The sequence below is a fragment of the Labeo rohita genome, chromosome 16, assembly GCF_022985175.1.
Source record: "Labeo rohita strain BAU-BD-2019 chromosome 16, IGBB_LRoh.1.0, whole genome shotgun sequence".
NCBI classification, from domain to species: Eukaryota; Metazoa; Chordata; class Actinopteri; order Cypriniformes; family Cyprinidae; genus Labeo; species Labeo rohita.
In genome coordinates, this window is record NC_066884.1 from 31,368,169 (window position 1) to 31,395,668 (window position 27,500).

General features: G+C 42.7%; 1 protein-coding gene across 2 annotated transcripts in view; it reads right to left on the minus strand.

The window, feature by feature from the left end:
• Positions 1-6,887: 6,887 nt before the first annotated feature.
• The window catches only part of mboat1 (membrane bound O-acyltransferase domain containing 1), a 76,012-nt gene continuing 55,399 nt past the window's right edge, over positions 6,888-27,500 (minus strand). The window contains exons 9-13 of one of the 2 annotated variants that reach the window (XM_051132412.1): positions 17,944-18,047; positions 17,749-17,813; positions 12,204-12,336; positions 8,466-8,617; positions 6,888-7,503 (exon numbers count right to left, since the gene is read on the minus strand). In XM_051132412.1, coding sequence (XP_050988369.1) covers positions 7,380-7,503; positions 8,466-8,617; positions 12,204-12,336; positions 17,749-17,813; positions 17,944-18,047 — 578 coding nt within the window. In that variant the 3' untranslated portion in view covers positions 6,888-7,379. The remainder of the gene's footprint in view (positions 7,504-8,465; positions 8,618-12,203; positions 12,337-17,748; positions 17,814-17,943; positions 18,048-27,500) is intronic. The other variant, XM_051132414.1, reaches the window with a different exon arrangement.

The following is a 27,500-nucleotide window of genomic DNA, read 5'->3' on the forward strand; positions in this document are numbered from 1 at the left end:
GATGAAGAAGGACTTAGTAGTCTGTGAGAAATCCTGCAAGACAGGAAGAAAGAGAATTGATCACATGATGAACAAGAAAACATTGACAACAACAGATGGCAGACAACAACATACTCTAACTGCAGCATGTATAACAGTAAACAGAACGTTATCGTCTGTTGGTGTAGATGCTAAAATAGTTATTATCATAATTCTTGTTCATGGTGTAAACAACTTTAAGTTTAAGATATCATGTACTGTTAGAACGGGAAGAGACGGTGACAATTTGTAAAAGGTTAATAAAGAAAGAACACAATGGACTTAATAAAAAATTTATGATGCAAACACTCTGACTACTTACAATGGGCAAAATTAGCATGAGAGTTCAGGCAATGGCCAATGACAAAAGTACGAGTGAAAGTCGTAGAATTTTGCATAACTACGCTTGTACAATATTATATAAATTTGCTGATTTGCTGTTAATTGTATGAATGAGTTCGACATGACACTTTGTTGGTTGTTCTTTCTGATGGGGCTGTGGAGCAAGCTGTGCAAAATGTAACTGCACTACAGTTCAGTCAAGATGCTCAGACCAACATTGACATACCTTTGGAAATGTTTGCCTTTGGTCTTTTCTATAAATGCACAATATGGGCTAATTCAGATCCCATGACAGACCTTCTTTTGGTCTTCCCTTTCAGCTGAAACAAAGAGAAATATATACATGTTGAGACAATGTGCTAAAAAGAATCTGTAACCAAAATATTTAAGAGGAACGACTATAAAGAAAATGTATTATTAACAGATAAAATAAGGATGTGTGCTTTTAAGCAAATCAGTTATAGCTAAATGTTTTCAACATTACTGTGAAAGGTTGAATTATTGAAGGACTTGTTCAGCCTCCTTGACAGCTTCTTCAAGATCAGCACTGGGAGCTTCGAGTTCAAGTTCCCCGTTAATTCTAGCAGCTTTCTGACAGAATTGGTCAAAATTATGAGATTATAAAAATGATGGACCACAGAAAAAAAAAAAAAAAAAAAAAGTAAAGGTGTGACAAGCATTCTAGTAACTGTGCTTTACAAATAGCATACCGTAAAAATCACAGTTACTGGTAAAACTATGTTTACAGTGGTAAAACCATGGTAAGCGTTGTGGTTATTGTGCTTTAACTACAAATACCACAGTAAAACTATGCTTACAGTGGTAAAACCATGGTAAACGTTGTGGTTGTTGTGCTTTAACTACAAATACCACAGTAAAACTACAGTTACAGTGGTAAAACTATGGTAAGCGTTGTGGTTATTGTGCTTTAAAAACAAATACCACAGTAAAACTATGCTTACAATGGTAAAACCATGGTAAACGTTGTGTTTGTTGTGCTTTAACTACAAATACCATAGTAAAACTATGGTTACTGAGGTAAAACCATGGTAAACGTTGTGGTTATTGTGCTTTAACTACAAATACCACAGTAAAACTACAGTTACAGTGGTAAAACTATGGTAAGCGTTGTGGTTATTGTGCTTTAAAAACAAATACCACAGTAAAACTATGCTTACAGTGGTAAAACCATGGTAAACATTGTGGTTGTTGTGCTTTAACTACAAATATCACAGTAAAGCTACAGTTACAGTGGTAAAACCATTGTAAGTGTTGTGGTTATTGTGCTTTAACAACAAATACCACAGTAAAACTATGCTTAGAGTGGTAAAAACCATGGTAAGCATTGTGGTTCCCTTTCGAGGAACTCGAACTGCGTCCTCTAGGGGTCGCTATGGGGGACGCCATCTCCGTGACCCGTGTCTGAAGCCTACATACAAAAACATCAACAGAGTTGGCCGGCGACAGCTTATGACGTCACTCCTGGCGCGACTCGTCGCTGCCGGTGCGTCACTAACGGTGCGACTACAGTATTAAAGAATGCCGGTAGAACATAACATTCTCTTCTTCGTCTTCACTGACCTTTTGTCTGTAACCAAAAGCTCGAATTGAGTGTATGTTTTCTTACCAGATGTTTTAAGGACGGCTCGCGTGTGACGATGCGTGGTAAGGAGCAAGCGCTCTTTGCTCCTGTGGGAGTTTATTGCGCTCATTTTATTCTTTGCTTGTCTCTTGCAAGAGGCAAGCACGCTCTGATACCCGCACCTTTCATACGGCTTTTGGGCTGCACATGTATGGTGAGGATTAAGAGAAAAATCGTCTCTTGAGGGAGTTGGATGAGATCGTCGCATTTATTGCTTGTTGCGAGATGCAGACACGTTCTCATACCCGCTTCACAGGGCTCGCGGACTGTGTGTGCGGTAGCGAGCTGCGCGTCCAGCTCTCGAGGGAGTTGAATGTGATCGTCACATTCAGTGCTTATTTCTTGCGAGGGACTGGCGTGCTCTCGTAGCCGCTTGCACGAAATTTGCGAGCTGTGTGTGTGTGGTTAGGAGCAGTGCAACCAGCTCGCGAGGGAACTGGATGTGCATTCGCAAAGAAGGGAGGTGAATCTTCTCTATACCCGATTTGCATGAGTATGTTCGCCTCTCGGGCATTTACAATGCATTCGCGGTAGCGGCTCCGTTCCGCCTGATTCCCGGGGGAGTCTGGCGCGTGGGCGGAGCATGTTCAGCTCCCGAGGGGGTTGAACATATGCCGCGCGTTGCGGTTGTGGTGTTAATTTTCTGCCAATACTCGCGAGTATGGACAGAAAATAAAAAGTGACCTCCCTAGTATAGCGATCTGAGGATGGTTATATTTTTCCATAGTTATGTGATTAAGTGCAGCTATCTGAGGCTAGCTGTGTGTTAACTTGTCTCTTTCTGGAAAGCATAGCTGTCTGAGGATAGCAATGTGCTGGCTGGGGCTGTGCGAATGGTCGGATGCGATTGCCGGTTCTATGGTTGGTCATGGGTCTTCATCACCTGTTGTCGGATGGGGCTGCATGTGCTGCACGATGCCGTGGTTCGCTGGTGGACTGCGCAGTGTTGCGCAGCTTGTCGGTGGGCTGTGGCCCTGTGTGGTGGGTGCCACGCCGTCTGGCTCAGCGTGGTAGGGGCTTGTGGCTAGTCGCAAAACCAGCGTTGCTGCCGGGATGCGCGCAGTGGTCGCGTCCGGTTGTTTGCACAGCCCTAGTGCTAATTAAGACCCTTGTTTGGTGTTCTTAATAGCAGCTTTCTGGAACCTGCCGAGATGGTGCTGTCTTCCCTTTTTGGGTTTATAGTTTGACAGCCCACTGCTGGTGATTTTGGCAGTTTGACGCCTTTCCTAGAGCCGTCTATCTGAGGATAGCCAGGTGTTAGCTTGGTGATCGCTCCCCTTCCTAGGGTTTCTAAGTAGCAGTCTCTTTGAGCTCTTAGCCAGATAAGTGCTGTCTCCCCTGCCTGGGATGTAGGTAGATAGCCCATTCTTTGTGGTCAGGTCAATCTCAGCTGGTTCCCTTCTGGTAGCCTTCCTAGGCACTGTGACTATCTAAAATACCCATTTTGTTAACTCTGTGATTGCTCCCCTTCGTAGGGTTTTTAAGCTGTGGTCTCCCTTTGCCCCTGCCTAGATGGTGTTATCTCCCCTGTTAGGGTTATAAGTAGATGACCCACTATGGTAGTCTGGGCAGTTCTACCTGGCTAACTGGAGTCATGTGTGGGAACCACGGTGGGTGAGTACGATCCCTTATTATGTGTCTAACCATGCTGTAGTTCTGGGACCTGTCTCGTGTGTTTCCTTTGGTACGTCCTCTTCGAGCACCCCCCTCTGGTCTTCGACTATGGTTATGGCCTGCTTGTCTGTGGATCTGCCTTCGGCATATCGAAATGGGAGACTTTCAGGTCCCCACTACAGCACTACATCTAGGGCTACGGTCCTACCTCCAGGTAAGCTCTTCGGAAGTCTTTTCTCGCAGGATGCTCCTGGACACCCTTGGATAGACACATGGGCCTGAGGCCACCTGGCTGAGACCCTCTATCTGTTTCAGGGTTTCCACCTATTCATCATGCAAACTTATTCCCATGCCATCCTGGTGATCTAGTGAGTCGCTCCTCCGAGGAGTGGGCTTGACCACGCTATGTTTCACCAACTTATGAGTCAGAGGCGTTTCTGCAGAAACTCTTTTGGGTGCTCCGAGGAGCTTTGGCTACAATCCTGGCCCTTGTTCTCGAGGTTCTGCGGGCCTTGCTAGAACGGGGCCCATGCTTTCTATCAAGACAGTAAGCACAGGTCTGTCTGGGGTGAGAAAGGCTTATACCTCCTTAAGAGAATACCTGCAGCACAGCCCGAGGGCTGGGGACGCTACTGCTCTCTATGCAGTCTTATAGAGGTGATGTCTCCCCTTTATATCAGATCATCGTGATCAGATCTCATTATCCAAGGCCTCTTTTACAGGGCACGATGATGCTCCTCTCTCTGCGGAAAGGGTCTCTGAGAGCTCGTCCCACCTGGGGGGATCAGGTGTTCCTCCTGTCTAGTTCCAGCGCGCTCTTTATTCACGCTCAACTTCTTTGAGCAGGGAGTTACCACTTGTGTTCTGTAGTACGGCTCCTGAGGGAACCTTGCAGAGCTGCGGTAGCTCCTGGGTGACAGGCCAACCTAGGTAATCCTAGGCACTTGACCATATCCCCTTAAAGGAATACCCTCTGTTTCCAAGCTTCAGGCTCTACCCCGGGTCCAGTGTTCTGACCCCTTGCAGGTAAGTTTGGGGTATGCAGCCCAGGCTCTGGCCATAGGGGATATGTCAATGACAGCCGTCACTACGTCTCAGGGACAACTCCCTTAAAGCTTAGGGAGTTGGTACTTAGTGCTCGCCTCTATGATGACAGGCACTCCCCTCAGCATGGCAGCATGGGTATAACCGTTCCCCATAGTGACCCCTAGAGGACGCAGTTTGAGTTCCTCGAAAGGGAACGTCTCAGGTTACGCACGTAACCTTGGTTCCCTGAGAAGGGAACGAGACACATGATTAAAATGGTTATTTATCTATTTCAAAACTGCAACAGTTAGAAGTTAGCTTAGGCTAATATAAATGGTAGGTTAATGTTAGCAGCTGTGCTAACGCAGCAGCCGACTGTTCTACTAACTAATTTGAAAGCAGGCGCTTCCATTTTAATACATGACCCCATGTAACAAAACGCAGAAGCACCGAAATAATTAAAATAATGATCTCATTACAAAAGAAAAGATTGTTGCCCTTTCCTACCTGTTTGAAGCATCAGGTGAACTGGGCAAACCGAGCCTCGCTGGTGACGTCAGTGCCGTAGAAGATGCTGCGTGGTATTTGTACGCATCTGCTCTCCACAGAAGTTAATGGGAAGGATTGGCGTATCATATGCATGCAAAATTGGACTTTGGCATATGTATTACACGCAATTGGAAAGTGTAAAGTCGTGTTATTTATACGCAGATCGATGAGAACGGGTGGGCATTCAGAGGTTGGGAACCTATCCGCTGGAGACGTAGTGATGCTTGTAGACCCTCAGGTTCCTCGTGCTTTATAGTTAGTGGGCAAGGTTGTGAAAACCTTTCCTGGATCAGACGGCCAGATCAGAACTGCTGAGATCCAAATCAATGATAAGACCTACAATCGGCCTGTTGCTCGTTTGATCCCCCTGCCTTCTCAAATGACAATGATCTTGCCAAAGACTTGGCCCCCACAAACTGATTAAGCCTACAAAGGGACAAATATGCTTAGCATATTTGGGGGCGGCAGTGTTAAGAAATTATAGCCAATAAGCAATCTCTTTACTGAGTGATGTCATCCTGTGATCGCTTGCTGAAGAGAGAAGAGCATAATGTGTTCTGAGGCTGGACATCAGTGATAATTTTTCATAAAGTGGACATTTATTATCGTGAGTCAGTGAAACAATGTAAGTGTGCTTTCCTGTATTTACCTAGGAGACTCTTTATTTATGTTTGGCATGTGATTGTATAACTTTACTAGTATATTACAGCTAGTGTGTTTATCCACTCGATCAGCGGTAGCAATTCACGTGTCAAGTTAATCTGCCGTATTGCCGCCTTACTATGTTTTAATACTTTATTTCATAGTTTAAGTGATGTTTGTAAGCACTAAATTTGCGGTATTTCATATTGTATATTGTGTGGATTGACGGTTACATGTTGTTCTTTACATTTACCGTTACATAGTACTACAATAATGTTTATTTCGGTTAATACTTAAAGAATATTATTTTATATAATGGTTTCTTTCTGATTATGACAAGTTATTATTATTACTGTCTGCTTATTGTTATTTTTGTTATTTTCAGACCACATCTAGACAAATGTCCATTGTTTAGAGACTTCTGAGTAAGCAGTGCCCTGTGGTCTGACTGTGCTGTCAATTTCTAATTTCTTATTATAATCTGGAACTGAATCCTGCCTCAGTTGTCCTTACTGACACACCAATGTGAACACAACCCTACCTGAATTAGTGCACATACAGTTATAATTAACCCTTTCCGACACCACCTAATATAAAATGTGACCAAATATTTTTGTGTAAAAAATAATATTTTATTTTAACATAACACGATATCATGTGCACTAAAAATGTTTCAGTGTAGATTTTGGTAAGTTTAATAGGTTTTAACATTTACCCTACAGTTACTTCTGGTATATAAATAATATTATTGGTTACAAATGATTATAGTTAATTATGCATATTTCCCTTTTGAGCTAATCACTACATAGAAGAAGAGTTTTTAGGTATCTCTGTAAGACACAGTTAAGGTATCACAAACAATATGATTTAAAAAGTGGCTTCTTCAATACTGTCAAAAAGGGTCAAAAAGATCATGCCACCAGTGAGGCACAGTTGTGTAGCATGCTCAGTTTGGAAGGGAATCATCTTTCTGATGTTGTTTAATGGAAACTTGCATGACTGTGACCTTGCTTAGAGTTTTAGAAGAAGAAGAAGAAAAAAAAAGAGTGTGCACAGACCATGGCCATTAATTTATTTAGAGACCTGTAATATTTATTTAGGCATCACTGTTTATAACAAATTTCATTATTATAATTTAATTATTCTTTAGTAAATATTTGCAGTAGTATTTTCATTTGTTATTCATAGCCATTATGTGTTTACTACATTGCAATTTCACATAGTCAAAATTACATCTTAACACCACAAATTAAGATATAATACAGTGTTAAACTATTTTAAAAGACACTTAATTAGGCAGCGTTCATTTACTTAGTAAAACTGACAAAATTGATATTTGCACATATCTATATATAGGGACTATATCCCTGCTGAGTTATGCCGTGTATATTTGTGTACAGCTCAGTTGTGGCCTGAGAGTGAGCGAAGGCCCAGCTGAACTTTTTTTTTTTTTTTTGTTCACACAAAGTAGCCTTTGTCTGTCAGTGCTTTCGCTCTTCAGTCCATACACACACACACACACACACAACAGAAGGGTCAGAAGGGTTCAGTTCTCCTTCACATTATTGTTGGAATGCCGGGCATGAATTTCAGGCTTGAAGCCACTGGGTTTGCTGGGCAGAAGGATCATAGCCAGAATGCTGATGACATGCACATGAAAGTACATTGATCTGAAGGACAGAGAAAATACGAAAGATAAGTCTTACCAGCACAAACAACATCCTGAAACATATACCATCAAACTGAAAAAAAAAAAAAACTACAAAAGAAAATTGTCACATTATGCCATAAAATTAAAAAGACAGTTTCTAAAGTTTTGGCATGTTGTAGTAGTATGTAATATTAAGTACAGAAAAAATGTATATCATTGTATGTACATCTTACAAAGAATAACACATCATCTGTTTTAATCTGGCATTCATATTCTGAAACAGAGCACAACTGATGAAACTTAAATTCCACAGTTTTGGTGCAGATCAACTGAAAGAGCACAACATATGCAATCAAATCCCCAACAACATCCAACCGTTTCTATACCCCATACCAGACCTATTCCATACTCTTGCTCGTTTCATTTAAACTCAACTGCTATCATCTTGTGCCTCAGTTATTGACTGTATTTACTGTAAAATGAAACCAGAGGGCCTCATTGTTAACAGTAGAAAAGTAGATGAAAAGTGTTAGTCTTGTTGCTAGAACAATTGTTCTGTACACTGTTATGGATTTAAAATAATAAACAGGTCATCACCTTGGATGTGCATTATTTTCTAATAATTCAGTGTCCCAACATCAGTTATTCCTTACCTAAACAGTATATACACATATTCTTCGGTGTTGTCTGTACAGGAGTTTGTAAGGACTACTATACAATTATTTTGAAGAGCTACAACTTTGTTGCATTCCACATTCCCAGTGTGGTATGATTTCAGATTTACCCACCCTTAAAATTCACAAAAAAATAAAACAAAATTAAATTAAAAAAAAAAAAAAAAACTGTGATTGGTAATTTTATATGCTGACTATATAACAACACCTTTTCTTAATATACAGCTCTTGACCAGAACAAGGTGCAATGTGGACCAGACTTAATGCCAATTTTTATACTACACAAATCACATAACTGAGCTTTTACCTGTAATACTGCATGGTGGGTTCCACCGCAAGTAGAAGGAAGGGCATTACAGTGTAGCAGACAGTCAGCTGAGTGGCAGCCCAGGTCACAACATCATAACAGATCTTGAGCCCCCGAGAAGACAAAAAATACTCCCGGAAGTTTCTGCGCACCTGATTACATCAAACCAAATCAAAATGCAATAGTGAGTGAGTGGGAGGGTGTTTGACAGGTGTGACTGAGAATGATGAGCACAAACTAGTTATGCAACAGTGATTTTTTATAAATGCATCACTCACACTGCCATGCGTGTTGTGAGGAGAAATGGAAAAAGACAATGGTTCACATTCACTAAGCATATGTACGCACAAATTTGTTCATAAAACCTGCATACAAACGTTTTCACAAACATATGATTCACTAAAATGTTCATACTAAGATGTATTCTAAATTTAAGGAAAAAATACTGAAAGCACACGCACGCAAAAATCACACACTAGACGATCTTAATAATCAATGTAATGTATGTATAGTTCTGACAAAATGTATGTTTCAGAAGAATAGTTATATATTATATACATAATTATATATAATTACGAAAAAAATGTATATTTCATTTTAAAGTTACTTCATCAGAGAGAGCACAAGAGTGTTTCTGTAGACAGCTTCATACAGAGTTGTGTGGAGTATCTTTGGCGAGAGTGACAAAATGCTGAAAGCATGTGGGGAAAGCCCTTATATGAAGATGGTCTGGGCAAATGACTAACCTTGTGCACATGGCTGCTAATGCAGAATACCCCAAATTCACTAATGCTGCATTCGAGATGGCAACAAGTCACGTTCTACTTGGAGCTGTTCAGATCTTTGGACTCAGAGTTGCACTTATAACATAGTACCTAAATGAATCTGTGGTGGTACAAATTGTAGCTCTCAGAAAATTCCCAGTTCACAAGTTGTAATTACGAGTTCTGCCTGAATGTAAAACTTTTTACAAGTTGGTATCTTGTCATCACAGTAATTACGACAGCATGAAGGCACCTTAACATTAGGACAAGGTTAAAAACAAATTCATGTGCATATGCATGTGTTGTGAAAGGAAGAACGTTTAGGTGGGAAATTTTCATGAGAAATTCGAATGTGCATATAAACACAAATAATCCATGCAAATATTAGTAAATGAGACCCATTGACTTTGTTCAAAAGCTAAAAATCTTTGTAGGCAAAACAATAGAAGTAGGAAGAAAACAAGGGACATTGTAGTGTTGCATTTTGTATCCTTCCATACACAGAACATTTAGAAACTCATGTCCATTTGTGTTTACTGATTATATGTAATACCAATTGGAAACAGGGCCTAAAAGTACCAACACTATTATTTTAGCATTTTTAAATACCTTGTCAGTAGATTAACTACTGTTTAAAATAATGTAGCTTTTCCAGTAACAAGCTATAATAATATAGTGCAACAAAACGCTATAACACAGGTCACACACAACAAAGGCAAACAAGTTTTATCCCCTTTACAAAGGGCTTCTCCACAAAGGTCTTAGTTGTATATACTTTATATAATGTTCATTTCAAGGAAGTCATTTTACCACAGCTATGATGCCATGGAACTTTCAAATTTGTTGTGATGCAATACTATGGAAGTGAAATAACAACAAATGTATTCGAAACAAAAGAGCATGCTGAATTGCACAAAAAAAATGCATTGCATTAACAGTGCTTGCATTTTAATGCATTGTATTTTCAGAGTTTGCAATTTTAGGGGCTTTCAAATATACAATTCAACGTTGTCAAAGCTGTGAATATTTCAATTCAAAACATTTCACACACATTTTCATTATTAATTTAATAATCCATATTCGCTTTCCAGACACCACTTCTGAAAGGGCCAGTATATATGTAAAAAAAACCTATTAGGACACAAAAGCTGCGTTTACGTTTAATTTATTGCATTCACGATTAATTTTCCTCTGTAGGGTAGGACGGGGTAAGATGCCCCCCCAGGGCAAAGATGATCCCCAACCTTATTTTTTTTTTCTCCTGACCATAGATGCCACAAAATCCCATAGCATATTACATATTACATTTAATGGTCGCAAGAGCAATATATTTACTTTGCACCCAGGTTGAGTGGCTCTGCATTTACTGTGGGGATTGCTGATGAGGAACCCTGCTATCCTCCAGTATCTGCCACACCCGTATATTTGCACGTCATGTCTGAAGTTGTTCAAGTCACATCTACAAAGTCTGCTCCCGTCATGCCTGGTACTCCATGGCCTGTTTACACCATGTCTGCCAAGCCAGAGTCTGCTCACATCACACCTGCCAAGCCAAAGCCTGCTCACATCATGCCTACCAAGCCAGAGTCTGCTTACATCACATCTGCCAAGCCACAGTCTGCTCACATCACGTCTGCCAAGCCAGGGCCTGCTCATGTCCTGTCTGCCAAGCCAGAACCTACACACTTCATGTCTGTCAAGCCAAATCCTGTTAACGACATGTCAGCCAAATGAGGACCTGTTCACAAAATGGCGGTTGACCCAGAGACTGTTTATAAAATGGCTACCACTCATGAGACTGTTCACAAAATGGATGCCCAGGTCCTCAATGGTTTCACAGTCTGCCATTGCTGTACGGTCTAGGTCCTTGATGCTTCCAAAGTCTGCCACTGTTCCATGTTCCAGGTCCTCCACTGCTTCATTATGTGCCTCTGCTCCACAGTCCAGGCCCGCCTCAGTCTTCAGGCCCTCTTCTACTCCATCCCATCCCCTGGTCTACCTCTTTTCCTCCACCCTCCTGGACTGTTTTTTTTTTTTTTTGAGCACTAGGAGTTGCTCCTAAGGGAGGGGATTCTGTAACACCCACGCCAGCAGAGGGAGCCCTCATCTAAGTACTGACTGTTAACGCTCCCTCTGCTTATTTCCTGTTTGGCCGTCATATAAGGATAGCCATGCCAAACAGGCCTTTGCGAAGTATTGTTTTGCTGTAGCGGACTCTACTGAGCGTTTTCTTTGCTTACCATAGCCTTGTTTCATTGCCATTGTCATAGTCTTGTTTCTTTGCCATCATCATTGCCTTGTTTCATTGCCTTGTTTATTTTGTTACTTTGGACTGCTCTCTTGGATTTTGACCTTGGACTGTTGCCTTGTTTCTTGTGGATGTTTTGGTGCCTGCCCTGACCATTGCCTGTTTCTGGTTTACACTGTTGTCTTGCCCTTGGATATTACTGTTTGGAGATCGACCATGCCTGTTTTGACCATGTTGTGTTTATTAAAAACTTGCACTTGGATCTATCATCTTTGTCACATTGAGTCATTTTTACAGCACTGTTATGTAATGCAATGCATTTTTCATTAGTTCAATAAATCAACTCAACATGTTGTTTTTGTTTCAAATACTCTTAATATTTGCATCACATTTGAATCATATCAATATTTGTCATAATTTTACTTAATTTACCCTCTTTTACTTAACTTACCTGACAAATTTAAAGTTTTGATCAGAATACATCACATCTGGACAGGCAGTCACATAGAGTCTATTCTCAAAAGTTTAAATATTTCAACAAACTCAAAGCTTTTGCATATGCATATGGCCGAAAATATGACAGAGAATGCAGTGGAACCAGCCCAACAGCACAAGTTAGATTTGAATGACATAACAATAATGTAAGTAACTTGCAGTGTCATTAGAGGAGAATTTATTTGCGTGTGTGTGTGTGTGTGTGAGAGAGAGAGAAAGAGAGACTCTTACAGAGCGAGCTGCTAAGGTGATGGGTATAGCGGTGATGAATGTAAAGTAGTATCCTGGGTAAACTCCATGCCAGATGGCCGACAGCACAAACGTGAGTGGCATTCGATAATACGGTGCTCGATCATAACATACACTGAAGCATAACAGATGAAAGCATGTGAGAAATGACACTGAACAGATATATGCTGAGGCACATACACATACGTGAGATAATTATAGCAGTTTAATTTATCATAAAGAACTGTACATTGTTTGGAAAGAAAACTTTTTTTAAAGTCAGATTTATGAACTTTTATGCCTTTATTAGGTATGACAGTATAGATTAGCGGTTCGTCCTCACGCCCCCCCTGCTCTGCACATTTTGTGTGTATCTCTTATCTATTCAGATGTTTGTTCTATTTGACCGTAAGTGCCCTGCAAAGTGAGCATCACAGGATATTCCATCATGATTCCAGTTCGAAGAGAGCGTATGTGTTCCATTTAAAAGGCATTAAAGTGTGCAAGACGTGAATTTAAATTGTATTTATTTACAGAGGTATGTCACACTTCAAACTTCTCTAATAAGTTTCATCTGTGTGTGAAGATGCTGCAGGCTTTGGCATAGCACAAATGAATGTTCCGAAGTGAAATAAACTTCAATGAATTTCCGATGCTCAAGGAGCAGGGAGAAATGAGTGAAGGGACTGCGAAGGGACCATGTCAGTCGAAACAGTTCATGTATGGAGCTCTCTTTTAATGAGCTGATGATCTGAATCAGGTGTGTTAAACAAGAGAGACATGCAAACTATGCAGAGTGGAGAGGGGGTGTGGGCGCGAGGACTGGAATTGAGAACCACTGGTGTAGAAGAAACAGGAAACAACAAGGAGGAGAGAGAGGACCAGAACAGGCAAACCTCAAGCCAGGAATCAAAACAGTAAACTAATAGCATAAATTGAGTATTTGAAACTTTGATTCTGAGTAGACTATAGCCCCTTTCACACATACAGTCCTTACTGGAAACTTACCAGTAAATGATCATGTGTGAACAGGACTTTTTCAAAAATTTACTGGTAATATTAGATCTTCTCATACCAGTAAATTGCCAGAATAAATTTACCGGTATGAGAAGATCTAACATTACCAGTAAATTACCGGTGTGCGATGTGCTTTGTATGAATGCAAAATGAGATTACCAGTATGAGCGTAAGAAGTCTAGACGTCATCTAAGGCTGATGATATACGAGCAATTTTTTTAGCAATTTGAGCAATCGGTCTTTGAGCACAGGGCCCAAGAACGATTGAAAGTATCCAGATAGAAATTTGCTGCCCATTCTCAATGGGAAAGTCGCCCCGGTAATTTTACAGCAATTTACTGGTATTACTGTGTGAAAGGGGCTTATGGACAACAAAACTCCTCCACTCTATGTTGTCCATAACAACAAGTTTTGTCACTTTGATGGTGCAACAGTAGTTGATGCTATGGATAACTCTGCCCTGGAGTGATTTTCTCTGACACCCATTAACAGTCACAGAGTAAAGGCTCATTCTGCCATTCTCTAGAGAATTTGTTAACTACAGATGATTTTAAATCTCCCTGTAATGACAAATAAAAAAATAAAAAAATTGGGGGCTGACTGGGGGGGTCAGTATCCCCTTACTCAAAATAAGATATCTAAATAAGAAACATCCTCAGTCCCACACAAAACCTAAAATACTATGTGGAGGACACATAATAATTATAAAATTATTTTATGACTGCATGGTGAACCTAACTCATATTTAAACACAGTCTTCATGCTATGTACACATGCTGTGTACACATATCTATCCTTACAAGTACAATTTTGGCTGTATTATTTGTTTCCCTTGCAAAAATTGCTCATGGGAAATTTTGTGTTTATTGTCCTCACCTACTGTTAAGATGAAATTTACACCCATGGTGCTGCCTTTGACACTATCGACCACAACAGTCTTTTGGTTAGGCTCAAAAAATTGGCCACTGGCATAGTCAAATGGATCTAGTCCGTATCCAGACCATATGATGATCCTGTACCCAGGAATGACCATAACACAGCTCTTAACAGCAGAAAAGATCTTGATGAGACAAGCTCTCGGGACAGATCCTCAGCGAAGAGTCCAACAACTAGAAAATCCCTCATCACAGATCCTTATGACCAGCTATGAACATGTCATGCCAGGACCAGCTAAAACCAAATAGGTCTTCAAAATTTTCGGCCATTGACAAGCCAGCTATCTACTATTGGCTAACTGGCCACTCTATCTTCATGTTTCAACCTGCTGGACAGACTATATTTTTTCCTTTCCACCTAATGCCAGTTTGATGTAACCCAGTCTTCAAGCATAGATCTATGCAGAGATCTATGCAAAATCTTATGTAATAACATTCATCTGACTTACCAATCTAATTTAAAGGGGACCTATTATTACCATTTTTACAATATGTAACATAAGTTTCTAGTGACCCCAGAATGTGTCTGTGAAGTTTCAGCTCAAAATACCCCACAGATCTTTTATTACAGCTTGTCAAATTTACCCTTCTTTGGGTGTGAACAAAAACATGCCGTTTTCATGTGTGTACCTTTAAATGCAAATAAGTTGGTGCTTCCCTCCCTTTCCAGAAAAGGGTGGAGCCTTTACACCTTGCACTTCAAATCAGCAACTAGATAATCTCACGTAGCCAAATTGTCCGAAAATATTTATTAAATATGCAGACAGTGATTCTTTTTTGGGATAAAGCTAAAGACATAGCTCTGCACTCTGTAAATAGAGTCAGAGACAGTGGTAATTTTAGCTACATGCTAACAAGAACATCTGGAAATGTGATTTGGAAACATTCAGAAAATATGAGGCAGTTCTTACTTGCACTGGATATGATGTTCAAGCATAAATGGCTGGTATTGACCCATCTTTCAGAATCAGCTCCCTATATTGAATAGACTCTTGTTTACGAAGCAGTATGGCATAAAATGATTTGCACAAATATATAAGACTCTTTGGCACATTTCCTTCTATAAATGAAATTCATCCACTGTATTCCCCATGGCTCATATGCAGAGAGTCTTTGAGACTATCATTTGTACATTCAAAAACAATGTTTGTAATGTTTGTGGTACAGACAATATGTAAATATGTAAAATATAAACGTGCAGTAAAATCGGGGCAGGGTCAATGAAAATAGAGCAGATCTATTCATAGTCATGAGTGGGGCTTACCTCTACTTGGACATCACAGTAGGGGAAAATCTGAAACAGTGTATTTTCAGACACTTCTTCTAAATTATGGGGATTATAAAAAACGGACTTGGGAAGATTTTTATCATTATAGGCTGGTTGTTTACACTCACTGTGGACACACATCAGTGTTCAAACAGCATGTAAAACTTAAATTTGCATAATAGGTCCTCTTTAAAAATCACATCATATTTGCTAATTTGGGCAGAGAACTGGTCCACAGAATGAGCCTGGTTTCTCCCAAGATTTCTTTCTCCATTTTTGTCACATGATGAAGTTTGGGTTCCTTGCCACTGCTGCCTTTTGGCTTGCTTAACTGGAGTTTAAAAGACACTTAACAGTAAGCAATATCATCAATTTGATGGCACTGACACTATCAAATGAGAACAAAACCCAAACTGAATTGAGCTGAATAATTACACTGTTGTCTTCTGTAGAGCTGCTTTATAGCTGAATCTAATATAATGGATTGACCTAATCCAACTCCACACTGAGAAAAGAGATGCTCTGCACAGCGGAGAGCTAGCTCTTCTCCCAGTTGACCCAAAGCCCCAGATGGCAGAGATCCTGAAGCACCAGATCCCTGTGCGCGCACAACAGATCTTGTGAGTAAGCTAATATGTCATTGAGATCCGGATACCCTTCTCCCAAAGCGGGGAAAGGGGACCCTCTGCTAATTTGGTATAGATGCGGGGAGACAGAATAGCCCAAAAGGGAGGACTTCATTCTGATACCAATTGAACCAATCCTAGTGCTGAATGCAAGAAAGTGGGCATTTCTGCATCATGAACAGTAGCCTGTGAAGGGACTGATTCAGGACTCGAAGATCTAGGATTGGCCGTAACCCACCATTCTTCTTGGGTACGATGAAATAGGTACTGTAAAATCCTGTATTCATCTCGGCAGGAGGGACAGGCTCTATTGCGTCCCTCACCAGGAGAATCGCAATCTCCACACGCAGGACAGAGGCATCCTTGTCCGAGTGGACAGAAGTGAAAAGGACGCCCCTGAACTTGGGCGGAGACCTGGCAAACCTGTTCAGCTAGAGATGGTGCTCCTGGACTACCAAGGTAGACATCACTTCACCAAGGGACCACACGATGACCTTCATCGCCCGGAGAGCATAATCGTTCAACGTACGCAATTCCTGCATAACCCCCGAGTCAGAACTACCCTACAACGTACCCCCTAGCCGCCCCACCATCAAGAGTAGTGAGGAGGGAAGAGCTCAAACGCGAACGGGTGGTGTAGGACCTCTGATGCAGCATTAGACATTTTGTCCTCTTCGGGAGCCCCAAAAGAGATGCTGGGTCTACCGTGGGATGAACCGGTGCCATCTTCTGGAAGCTTCCGTGGGAGAAGACTTCCATGGGGGCTGGCCCAGTGGAACATTCCTGACCGTAACCCTTAGGTCACCCTTGCTTCTAACCAGCACAGCCACAGAGTCATTTCGACCTGACAAACTGGGCTGGTAGCGGGCGAGGGGAGCCTCATTATAAATGAGAGCCGCGACCTTAGTGTAGCCTGTGAGACACCGATCATGACCGTCGTCAGAGGTCAAAAAGCTACCGCACCCAGTCGGAAAGATATCTCGTGAGACACTCAATGACTGTGCAAGCTGTAGGAAATTGCCCTTTTAGTCGGTGTGCCCAGGGGAGGAGCACAGCACTTATCTGTGCTGGAACAGTGTGATCTCTCCACTGAATGCAGGATGGGAAGGAGAATTTTATTCATGTTATCACTGAAACTGCATGAAAATGGGTAAAGCTATTCCATAAATGACATCCCAATTCAGTCCCTTACAACAGTTTATGTTACAGTCTCTGTTCCTGAATCAGTGAGTGTGACAGGCTGACTGAGGGGAGCAAAATCAGCAACAAGGTGACACCCGCATTCAGATTTAGTTGTGTAGTATGACTATTTTCCAGTGAACTGCCATGATGGTATATAGGCTTCAGAGATGATCACTCCAGAAAAAAAAAGCTTCCCATAGCTTCAGCAACTAACACAGCTACTGACTCCTTCCCTTCAGGGAATGTCCTCCATGTCTTGACTAGTTTTGGACATGTTGCATATGCATTACTGTATTTACATTACTCTGTATGTTTCTGTTTTGCTCTCGGACATGATGTATAAGCATCATGTCTTATGACTTTAATAGCTGCGCAGACACACCTCTATTGATAAACAAATTAGCTAAGACTTGTTCTTTTTTAAGAGACTGAAAACTTTACAATTACATTTTCTTGTCAAAAGCAACAGATCATTTGACTAATTTATGAAAGAAAATATAAATATTACATTTAAAACATACCTTTTTAGCCAAAGAGCAGTCTGTATATTCCAGTTGTCAATAAATGATTTAAAACTTGTTGCTGTCTGTGGATAAAGAAAAGATTTGTTTTATAATTCATAATTACTAAGAAAGATTCACAGCCCCTCTGTACCATTAAAAAATGCTGTACTTAATATACCGTTTGCTTGGCCTTTTTAAAAGTAGTTAACAAACCTCTATTTTCCAGATGCGAACATTGGAGATGTGGTCCCAGCACACTTCTCCCCTTTCATTCACACCACTGATACCATAGCCCGCTGCATTATGAATGGCATCCGCTATACATGAGGGGGGGGATTGCATTTACTATATCAATTATCTATCAGTTTTAGGTAATGTGTAAGGACATTATTATATTTGATGACTTTCCAATCGTTTGTTAATACTCAAACATTTCTCTCAGCCCACATCACACAGCCACAGTTCAACACGATTGTTGTAGTCTGTTAAATCTGTGTTATCACTGAAGCTGCACAGAATTTCTAGAGCAAATGCGTATCCTAAACATTTAGTAAAGTCTTATAAATTACATTCAAATTCATTCTGTTACAACATTAAGTTTGTTCAGTGATTCTTTTGTGATTTCGGCAAGTTCCCTGGGTCCCACCGCTTTTCACATTTTGTAAAGTGTTTTGCAATACAATATAAACACAATTAGTACACTGTAGTTAAGGCCCCCTAATATAAAATGGTAAAATTCTCCTGTGTAAACACTCTGTGGTACACTCAGAACATTGTCCTATTTGTTTGAACATCTCAACTAGTGCAACAGTACAACAGTCTGAACCAGTGGTCTAAGTTTTGATTGGAACCATTTGTTTGTTCAACCACTAACAGAGAGGAAAAACCTTTATTTATTCCCAAAGATATATGTTTAGAAGTTTTTAGAAGTTCAGACAAACACTTTCTGTTTACTTGTGGTTCATACAGCTCTGTATGTTCACAATGGCACAATTCATAGAGTTTTATTTTGAACTTGAACTCAGGTATAATATAGTATAATACAGTCAGTGCTTATCATGGTTTTGGGACATTCTGAAATGCTGGAGGACCAAATTCAGTACACACCTTATTAATAAAGCATACATACAAGTAGAATAGCCCAGAATATAAATGTAACTGACTAAAATTGCACGTTAAGCCATCCCCCATAGGGAAAAAAAAAAAAAAAAAAAGCTTAATTAATGGACTAAGTTGTATAAAAAAATAAGAATTTGGTTTACAGTTTAATAAATTATACATACAGGAAAGCAGGAAAGCCCAGAATATGAACAGAAAGCACTAAATTTCACGTTAAGTTTTTTCCATAAAGAAAATGTGGCTTAATAAAGACGGTGTTAAAAAAAAGACCAAATATGCTATAGAAATTATTACAAAATATGTTCTGTGTACATGCAAGCAGATGACCCCAGAATATGAGCTGAACTGCATGATAAGGGTTCCCTTTTGAGGGAACTTTGAACTGCGTCCTCTAGAGGTCGCTATGGGGAGCGTCTCCTTTGTGACCCGTGTCTGAAGCTTACATACAAAAACTACACAGTACTGGCCAGCGACAGCCTATGTCGTCACAGTCGAACACAACATCCTCTTCTTCGTCTTCAGCGACTGTTTTGTTTGAAGCTGCATCTAAGCACTAGCAAGGCGTTTAGAAAGCGTGCGGATCTGTGTCCTCGTTTCTTGACACCAGATGACACACACAATCTTTGCGTCATATGTTTGGGTGAAGAGCACGCACGCGATGTCCTTGAGGGGGGCGGTTTGCATGCATTGTGAGCTTTTTCCTATGAAGAATCCCCGAAAAGAGGGACAGCCATCGGCTCCCCGCGGTTCGGGACCCGCCGCTGCTGAGGTGCGGAGGAAACTGAGCTTGTGGGGATCGCAGGTGGGTCTCGATAAACTCGATAAGGGTTTCCCCTTTCTCGCTCGTCGGTCGGGGACGAGAGTGAGCTGTTGGATGATGACGATGTGATTTCACTCACAGGAGTTGTTAGATGAAGAAATGGAATCTAAATCTTCTCAAACCTCCTGCCCTGCGTACTATGAGCTTTTGGAGGTTATGGAACGCGTCATGACAAGGTTGGATCTGCCGTGGAAGCAGGTTAAGAAGGTGGTGCCGCGGGGTTGTCTCGATGAGCGTTTTCTTTCTGACCATAACCCCCCAGCTCAAGTGAGCCTTCCATTCCTTCCCGATCTCCATTCGGAGGTTGTGAAGGCGTGGAATAAGCCATTTTCATTTTTTAGTATTCATAAGTTCCAGCATACTAGTTATGCTAATATTGATGGAATGCGCAAAAAAAGGCTATGAGAAGATGCCTCCTATTGAAGAGACGCTAGCTAGCAATCCCCCTTAGGTGAAACATCATCTCTTAAGGCTTCCTCGCTGCCATCTGAGCCCCTTCAGCGAACATCTTCTTTGAATGGCAGGGCATACGTGGCAGCGGGTCAGGCTGTGGCTTCTTTGCTCACAATGGCAGTGCTTCAGGCTTATCAGGCTGACCTGCTGAAAGACCTGGACAAGGGCCAGGGGCTTTCCCCTGACGAGGTAGCAGAGCTGCGCCATATCATGGATTTGGCTCTCTGGGCCTCCGAGCAGGCCGCCACTGCTATGGGCAGATCTACGGCGGCCATGGTAATTACGGAGAGGCAGCTCTGGGTAAACCTGGCAGACCTCAGGAAGAAAGAGAAGGGCTGCGGGTGGTTTCAGGAGATGGCGCGGGCCGAGGGGAGGTCGTCAAGATTTGAGGAAGGTGGTCAAGGCGAGGCGTTCCCAACGTTCAACGTGCCGCCCAATGTGTCTCTACTTCTGTCACATTATTGTGTATGGAAGTTGTACTACACTGTGAAAAAAAAAAAAACATAATTTGTTGAGTCAGCTTAAAATAATTTGTTACCCTGCTGCCTTAAAATTTTAAGTTCAGTCAACTAAAATAAGTTTAGTCAACTTGAAATGTTAAGTTGTACTAAGTAACAACTTAGATATTTGTGTTTGCTAAACTTAACAGATGGGTAAGTAACCCACCTGCCTTAAAATTTTAAGTTGAACTCAAATATCTAAGTTGTCACTTAGTATAATTTAACTTTTAAAGTTGAATAAAATTTTAAGGCAGACAGGTTACAAATTATTTTTAGTTGACTCAGCAAATTGTTTTTTACAGTGTACTTCATTTGGATATTAAAGGCCTCCTGGAGCTTTATAGAATCAGCAGCCTAGGTCACTAGACCTCATTTTCCGCCCTTGTACCTCTCCTGTCAGGAGATGAGCATAGCAGTGCTTCCCTCACTAATAGGGTCATTTAAGCACACCATTCTTGGGCAGAACGTACAGGTCGTCCCCACTGTTGGCGGGATATCTACCCTGTGGCTGCTAAATGCTCGCCTTAGTTATTAGGACTGAGCTTGTGTTACAATCTCATCGGATAAATCAGCCGCGCGATGTGTTTCGCTTTTCGCCACTCTGATTGTGTGGAGGCTGCACTGACCCATTAAGGCTTTATAGGCCTGGTCTCCTGGAAGCTCCACAGACAGCAGCTTAGGTCTTTAGGCCTCTTTCTTTGCCCCTGTGATGTCTCTCCTGACACTGCATGAGCTTGACAATGCTCCCCTCACTGAGGGTCTTCTGTGAGCATGTCACTCCTAATTGGAGCTCATAGGTACCTCTCTATATCGAGAGAAGGGCCTCTGCTACCTATGGGTCTGGCTATTCCAGGTGGTAGCCCCTGGTGGGGCTTTCCCTTCTTGCTCCTCTGAAAGATGAGGGTCTCTTGTGAGCATGCTCCCTGTTCCCTGTTGAGCAACCAGATTCCTCTTATCCTAAGAGAATTTACTTCCTTGGCTCCGGGGCATTCCATTCAGGCCGCTCAATATTGAGCTTTGCAGTGCTCCCCTTTTTACAGAAGAGTCACTTTGAGCATGATTCTGTTCCCTGAAGGCTTAGAACCTCCCTATTTGGGATTTGTGTTCTCTGCTTCCCAGAGCCTCTTTTTGTGAATGGTATTTCAGTGTTCAGACTTGATTCTAAAATCCACGTTGTGGTAAGAACACACACTAGCTTCTTGTGTTTTTTCTAAAATCCTGTATGGTGGGGATCACGCATTTAGCTTCATACCCTTTCTTGAGATGTTCGGCCCGAAACCTTGGGCCACATGTCCTTACAAGTAAGTTGTTGGGTATGCAGCTCAGGCCTTTGGCCGAAGTGATTATGTCACTGACAGCCACCTGGACGTCTTTTGGAGCAGCTCCCTCTACTTGGGTGAAGCTGATACTTAGTGCTCGCCTTCTTTGTCTGGCTTGCACTCCCCTCAGCATGGCAGCATGGGTATAACCGTTCCCCATAGCGACCTCTAGAGGACACAGTTCAAAGTTCCCTCGAAAGGGAACGTCTCAGGTTACATATATAACACTGGTTCCCTGAGAAGGGAACGAGACACTGCGTCCTGAGAGATGCAGTCTTAGCGATGCCAAATTTCAGGAAATTATGATAATTCGATGCAATAAAAAGTGAATGAAATACATGAATGAACATGACTCATGTGGTAATCTATATACTATATATTGAATGTATAGTACATCCAGAAACTTATCACCACTGTCATTCAATTATTAATTCATAATGTACAGTTCTCATTTTTATTTACTTGCATTTGATCAACTCTATTTCATACACTACTTGGTATTTGTAAAGCATCATAAATAAAGTTCAAATGTATGTCTCTAAATGCAATCACAAATAAATGTTCAGAAACAGCAATAAACGGAATTCAGTGGAATTTCCCTGAATTGAATTCCACTTCCTGTAATTCCAATTCAATTCCAACTCTGTTTCCTGTAATTGTTGTTGAATTCCAATTCCAATTCCATTTCCTTCTTTGAATTGGAATTGTTGAGTTCATTCCTGAATTGACCCCAACCCTGATACCCACGCTGCCATGCTGAGGGGAGTGCATGCCAAGCACCAAGGCGAGCACTAAGTACCAACTCTACCAACATAATGGGAGTTGCCCCTGGGACACCCTGACAGTTGTCAGTGACATTATCCCCTTCGGCCAAAGGCCTGAGCTGCTTGGCCCAAAGAACATACCCATTAAAGGCTGGGCTTGAGGAAGCCTGAATTCAGGGCACAGCTCAAAGCTTAGAATCAGAAACAAAGAGATTCCTGTAAGGGGATATGGCCAAGCATCTAGGGTCTTAACTAGACCCTGGCCTGTCAGCTCTGGATGAGCTTGATCAGAGGAACTGACTCGACAGATTCCTGGTAGCAACACCCTGCTCAAGAGGTATCAGTGAGGATACATTAGTGGAGTGGGGCCCAAGCTGAACCGAGGCCTGAACCAAGTCAGAGAATGGGAATTAGGTTGCAGCGCGTATCCCATACCATACAGGATTTCAGAAAAATGTGCAAGGTGTCTAGGGTGCACACTTACCATGATGTGGATTTTAGAAAGAGCACAGAAGCTAGTGTGTGCACGTACCATAAACATGGATTTAGAAATACTGTTACTTAGGGGAGCTTAGCCTAGGAGCTACCTCGACAGGTCCTAGGTAGCAGATGCTCAAGAAGTTTCAACAGGTATACATAAGTGGAGTGGGGCCCAAGGAGGAAAAACCGTGGCCTGAGCCAACTCAGAGAATGGAAACGAGGTTCAGTGCGTAACCCATACCATACAGGATTTTAGAAAAGTGCGCAAGGTGCCTAGTGTGCACACTTACCACCGTGTGGATTTGAGAAACTGCACAGGAGGACAGCGTGTGTACCTACCATAACATAGATTTTAGAAACACCGTTCTTAAGGGGTAACCCCTTACTTAGGCCGATACTCAGACAGGTCTAGGAAACCTGCCGGAGAGGCTCCAGAGCATGTGCTCATACGTAAACAGTGGCCGTAGCATCCTGCTCTCAGATCGAGAGGGATTGGTCTCGAAATGGAAACAGTGTGCTCATAGATAACGCTCTAGCGTGAGGGGAGCACTACAAGCTGACCCACAAGTGCAGCATATCAAGGAGGCAGAAAAGACCTAACGACCTGAAATTGCTGACTCATAGAGGCCTAGTGTGAAGAACTCGACTCTCAGGTAATTGGGAAACTCCGATGGCCCGAAGGGAGTGGCATGCTCATAGGTGACCCTCAGGGTGAGGGGAGCGCTGCTGGGCACATCAAGAGAGCAGCCTACATGGGGAGGCAAAGCTGTCAGCCTGGCTGTCCGGCGGAACCCATCGAGCAAAAGATTCAACATTCGAATGAGAAGAATTCACAGAAGCTCAGGAGGGAGCGGCGTGCTCACAGGTGACCCTCTATGGTGAGGGGAGCACTGATAGCTTGACCACAACTAAGTCCGCCAGGGGGGCAGAGTTCAACCTGGCATTGGAGCTCAATGGAGCGGAGGCCCAACTCTCAAAATAGGAGAGGAACTCAAACACTCAGTCTGGGAGTGGCGTGCTCAAAGGTGACCCTCTAAGATAAGGGGAGCACCACTGGGCTCAACCAAGAAAGAGAGCAGCCTAACAGGGAGGCAGAAAGAGGCCTAATGACCTGTGGCCGCTGCTTGATGGGGCTCAAGGAGCAGAGGACCTGGTAAAAAGTGATCTCAACACTCAATCGGGAGCAGCATGCCCAAAGGAAACCCCCTAATTCGAAGGGAGCACTGCTTATGCTCGACCAATAAGGAGACCAGCCTAACAGGGAGGCAAAAACAGGCCTAATGACCTGAGGCTGCTGCTCAGTGGAGCTTCAAGGAGCGGAGGATCCAATAAGCGATGGTCGTAAATGCTCATTCGGGAGCAACATGCTCAGAGGTTACCCACAAAGGTAAGGGGAGCACCGCTTACGCTTTACCAACAGAACAGCAGCGTAACAGGGAAGCAGAAAAAGGCCTAAAGATTGTCCGTGGCGACTCAGGATGCTGTTCCAGGATGCCACTTACATAGTTACATAAAAATCACATTTTATTTTTCCCAAATTATTGTTAATGTTGATGACTTTATCCTAGGCTGAAAGATTTTTTTTTTTAAATTTGTTTTTCTTTCTGTTTGCTCTGTTTTGTCAAACACCGTAACTTAAAACTAATCGATGCAACTTTGTTAATTCCTTATTTGAACTTTATTAACCATTTTGGACTGCTGTCTTGAATTGGGTGTAATACCTGTGAGTTGTTCTGCGCTTCCCATCCGGTGTGCGACAACATTCTGCCCATGTATTAAATGCGCGTCCTTGAAAGCGCACAGTTTTCTAACGTAGCCTATTTACTTTAACTTCTTAGGTAATATCAGTGGTGTGACGTTTTTAGATGCATCAAAAATGTAAAAACAAACAAAAAAAAACAACAACAATAAAAAAACAAAACAATTAAATGTATGTATTTTGCAGGCGCAAAGCATTGCAGGCGCCAAACCACACAGTGATGCAGCTCGTCAGGATGCTCTCGATGGTGCCTCTGTAGAAGGTGCACATGATGTGGGCTGGTGCTCTTGCTCTTCTTAGTTTGCGGAGGAAGTAGAGACGCTGCTGTGATTTCTTGGCCAGTGCAGTGGTGTTTTTCGCCCAGGAGAGATCATCAGTAATGTGCACACCCAGAAACTTTGTGCTGCTCACTCTCTCCACAGACGCACCGTTGATGGTCAGAGGAGCATGCTGAGCGTGCGCTCTCTTGAAGTCAACAACAATCTCCTTCGTCTTCTCCACATTCAGAGAGATTGTCACTGCACCACCCGTCCAGGCGGCTCACCTCGCTTCTGTAGTTAGTCTCATCATTGTTGCTAATGAGACCCACCACAGTTGTGTCGTCTGCAAACTTGATGAAGAGGTTGGAGCTGTGTGACGGAGCGCAGTCGTGGGTCAGCAGAGTGAAGAGGAGAGGCCCCTGTGTTAAGAGTGATGGTGCTGGATGTGTCACTGCCGACCCGTACTGCTTGTGGTCTTCCAATCAGGAAATCCAACAACCAGTTACACAGTGAGGTGTTGAGTCCCAGCTGGACCAGTTTTTGAGTGAGCTGTTGGGGGATGATAGTGTTGAATGCTGAACTGAAGTCTATGAACAGCATACGAACGTAGCAGTCTTTTGTCCAGATGTGTGAGTGCTGAGTGGAGTGCAGTGGAGATGGCATCGTCGGTTGAGCGGTTGGACTGATATGCAAACTGAAAGGGGTCCAGGGAGGGGGGGCAGGACAGACTTAATGTGCTGCATGACTAGCCGTTCGAAGCACTTCATGAGGATGGGAGTAAGTGCAACTGGATGGTAGTCATTAAAGCAGGAGGGAGGTGACTTTTTTGGGACCGGAATGATGGTGGTGGCTTTGAAACAACTTTGAAAGCCTGGTTAAGAGAGATGTTGAAGATATCTGTGAAAACTTCAGTGAGTTCCACTGCACCTTCTCTCAGTACGTGACCGGGAATGTTGTCAGGACCCGGAGCTTTTTCCGCATTGATCCTGCTGAGGGATCTCCTCACACTGTCCGGGCACAGAGTCATCACCTGGTCACCAGGAGGAGGTGGGGTCTTCTGTGCAGTGGTGCTGTTTTTTTAGCTTTTTTTTCAAAGCGAGCGAAGGTGTTTAACTTGTTCAGCAGGGAGATAGTGCTGTCACAGGTCTGTGGTGGAGGCTTGTAATCTGTGATGGTCTGAAACCCCCACCATAGGCTCCATGTGTCTCTGCTGTCACTGAAGCGATGGGCTATCCCTCTGGAGTACTGTCTCTTAGCCTCTCTGATGCCACAGGACAGGTTGGCCCTAGCTGTCTTCAGGCTTGCCATCTCTCATCTCCATCTCTGAAGGCAACGTTCAGAGCCTTCAGGAGGCTGTAGACCTCCCCTGTCAGCCATGGCTTTTGATTGGCACAAACAGTGATGGTTTTGGTGATTGTTACATCTTCAGGGCATTTGTTGATGTAGGCTTTAACAGTTTCTGCCTACTCCTGGAGGTCAATGGTAATGTTGTATGTGGCAGCCTGCTTAAACATACTCCAGTCTGTGGTGTTGAAGCAGTCCTGTAAAGCCTCTGAAGACCCCTCTGGCCACACTTGTATCTGCTTATGAACTGGTTTGGTGACTTTAACGAGCGGTCTGTAAGCAGGCATTAGCATGACAGTAATGTGGCCTGAGGCACCGATGTGGGGGGGGGGGGGAAGCCTTGTAAGCTCCTCTCTGGGTGGTGTAAACAAGGTCCAGTGTGTTATTTCCCCGTGTTGGAAAGTCTATGTGTTGCTGTATTTTGGGGAACACACTCTTTAGGTCTGCATGGTTGAAATCCCCAGCCAAGATGGGTGGGCTGTCTGCTGCTCACTGATGTGCTGGTACAGTTCATTCAGTGCATCACTCCTGTTGTTGCTGTTGGAGCTGGGAGGGATGTACACAGCGAAAAGCAGTATGGCTGTATATTCCCTTGGTAGATAGAATGGCTGGCACTTAATAACCATGAACACCACTGGTGAGCAGTATTTGCATACCGCAGCAACATTGCGGCAACACCAGACGTCATTGATGTAAACACATAGCCCACCAACCGCAGGTCTTGCCTCCCGCGACGACAACTCTGTCTGCATGGTTGCGTGTTAGCTGGTCGAGGTGAACGGCGTGGTCCGGAACACTGTCGCTGAGCCATGTTTCCGTAAACACAAAAACACAGCAGTCTCTTACAGTCCTCTGAGATGAACATAATAGTCAGATGTAGTCCAGTTTATGGTCTAAAAAGCGTACGTTGGCCAGAACGATGGTGGGAATAGTGGGTTTGTGTGGGTTAGCC